We start from the raw sequence: 2,500 nt of genomic DNA, 5'->3' as shown, positions 1-2,500 counted from the left end.
AAAAAAGAAAGGAAAAAAAAAAAACTGTGCTGACATTAACCATACAAGGGAACACTGGGGGTGCTTATTATTAATAGAGCTTTTAAAAATGTTCTTGATAAAAATAGGTTGTTACAATTAACTCTATTCATATGTACGTATTAGGTTTAACACTGAGATCAACACTGTCGTTCACTGCACTACATGGAAGCCACTTCTGGGAATCATATTGGCAACTTTATTGTCATAACTTCGTTCACTCTGTTGACCGAACTTGGAAGGAAATATCTTGTTAAAATCACTTCGATACAAACACTTACAAAGTCATCTAGCGACACTACAAGGAACGTGATATGGCTATACCTTAGCACCTATGAACAGGTACAAAGTCGTCGTAGACGCTTAAGCAACGAAAGTACAATTTATAGCAAATTCGAAGGCCGATGAGGGTCCGTGTCCCCTTCGTGTGAAGGACAGTCGCCTTGTTCGAGAACATCTTAGTCTTGTCTCCATTTCGAGTGGTGCTTGTTCGGGTTGCGGCACGCACTTGTCTGCATGCAACCTTCCTTTTCAGATAATGGTCACCAAACATCTTTATTGCGAGATTATGGGCAAATGGCTTCAGATAAAGAGGTTCGTATCATTAGAGAGAAAGACAAACTGGCATCTTGTCTTCTCCTTCCGTCTCGCAGTTCAGTTCACCTTATTGGTCTCTGGTCTCCATGCTGTGTTCACTGAACCCCTGATAGGATTATTTCAAACGGTTGGCTTCAGCCAAACTTGCAAGGAATTGCTGGATGCTTTGCCACAGAGCGTTTCATTCGATTGGCAAAACGCTAATGATAAAGAATACTGATATGTTTGATAGCCTTAGAAGTAGGACTCTTGAAGCGTGTCCTATATATCCGGAAAATTATGAACTGCATAACGAGGACGATAGCCCGCGTGGCCGTTGACGAAGTGGTTGTGGCAGGGCAAGTCACTCGACGAGCTCTTGACGGGGCTGCAGAGACACCCAGGGAGATGTTGGCGAAACCTACGAGAATATACAAACAAAGTGGCTTTAGTCACGTGCAATCAACCGTATATACATGCACACACAGAGACACAGACACAGAAGCACACACATAGACGGACATGTGTGTGTGCGTGTAAGACAGAGTCTACTTCCTCGTGCGGTTCTTTAAACTTAAAGTGTTTATGTTCGTTTATGCGCCTGAATGCGAGCGTGCGAGTCGACATCAAGTTCACAGCTCTCCTCAACCCCTCACGAGATCCCAGCACTCAAACATAACACACGTACGGTGGTTTATACACGATCCTCTTCATCCTCCATTCCTGGCGCGAAGGATGGTTGCCGGAGCCTCGACGCACGTTAAAGTATCCGTAGACGAGAGGGTTCACGGTGGAGTTGGCGACGGCGAAGATGAACAGAGCCGCCTGCACTCGCGGGTCGACCAGCTGGGCGCTCGACCGGTCGATGAAGTACCTGTGCACAGAGGGAGGCAAAGCGTTTTGAATCCTACAGTGGACAGGTGTGTGGAGGTTTGAATCTGTCGGTGAACAGATGTGTTGGAAGGGTTTACGTTGGAATCCTCCAATCCTCTCTCTCTCTCTCTCTCTCTCTCTCTCTCTCTCTCTCTCTCTCTCTCTCTCTCTCTCTCTCTCTCTCTCTCTCTCTCTCTCGTGACATATATATATATATATATATATATATATATATATATATATATATATATATATATGTATATATATATATATATGTATGTATATATATATGTATATTTATGTATATATATATATATATATATATTATATAATATATATATATATATATATATATATAGTATGTATTATGTATGTGTTGTGTGTGTGTGAGTGTGAGTGTGAGTGTGAGTGTGAGTGTGAGTGTGAGTGTGATGTGAGTGTGATATATTGAGTGTGAGTATTATGTGATTGAGTGTGTTGTGTGTGTGTGTGTGTGTGAGTGTGTGTGTGTGTGTGTGTGTGTGTTCGTGCGCATATATATATATATATATATATATATATATATATATATATATATATATATATATATATATATATATGTATGTATGTGTGTGTGTATATATACATACACACATACACATATATATATATATATATATATATATATATATATATATATATATATATATATATATATATATATATATGATATATATGATATATGTATGTATAGATCTACATATCTACATGCATACCCCTATATCCTCATCGAGCTTTCAGAACAACGATTCCAGTCCATCACAAGTTATGCTTTGAGATAATGAGAGTGAAAGCACATGGGCGTTTGCGGCTCCTTAGGGACCCTTTCGTAACGAAGAAATGCCATTTCATTTGAACGATAGTGCAAGTTGGTTCACCCACTTCGAAATTCATGCTTCGGTATAGTGGGTCGTTCCATGAATAGCCTTGTTTGTATCCAAATTGGGTCTCTGTCCGAACGCTTTCTTGAGTGCTTTAAAAAGAAGGTACAACG

At 40.0% G+C, this 2,500-nt stretch overlaps 1 protein-coding gene across 1 annotated transcript in view; it reads right to left on the bottom strand.

Moving 5' to 3' along the window:
- Positions 1-38: 38 nt before the first annotated feature.
- The window catches only part of LOC122261073 (gonadotropin-releasing hormone receptor), an 18,181-nt gene continuing 15,719 nt past the window's right edge, over positions 39-2,500 (bottom strand). The window contains exons 6-7 of the mRNA XM_086535618.1: positions 1,283-1,468; positions 39-1,015 (exon numbers count right to left, since the gene is read on the bottom strand). Coding sequence (XP_086391744.1) covers positions 877-1,015; positions 1,283-1,468 — 325 coding nt within the window. The 3' untranslated portion in view covers positions 39-876. The remainder of the gene's footprint in view (positions 1,016-1,282; positions 1,469-2,500) is intronic.

Source organism: Penaeus japonicus, unplaced genomic scaffold (assembly GCF_977035675.1).
Source record: "Penaeus japonicus unplaced genomic scaffold, GWHDUDI00000001_assembly GWHDUDI00000004, whole genome shotgun sequence".
Classification (NCBI taxonomy): domain Eukaryota; kingdom Metazoa; phylum Arthropoda; class Malacostraca; order Decapoda; family Penaeidae; genus Penaeus; species Penaeus japonicus.
This window is presented reverse-complemented; position numbering and strand designations above follow the sequence as displayed.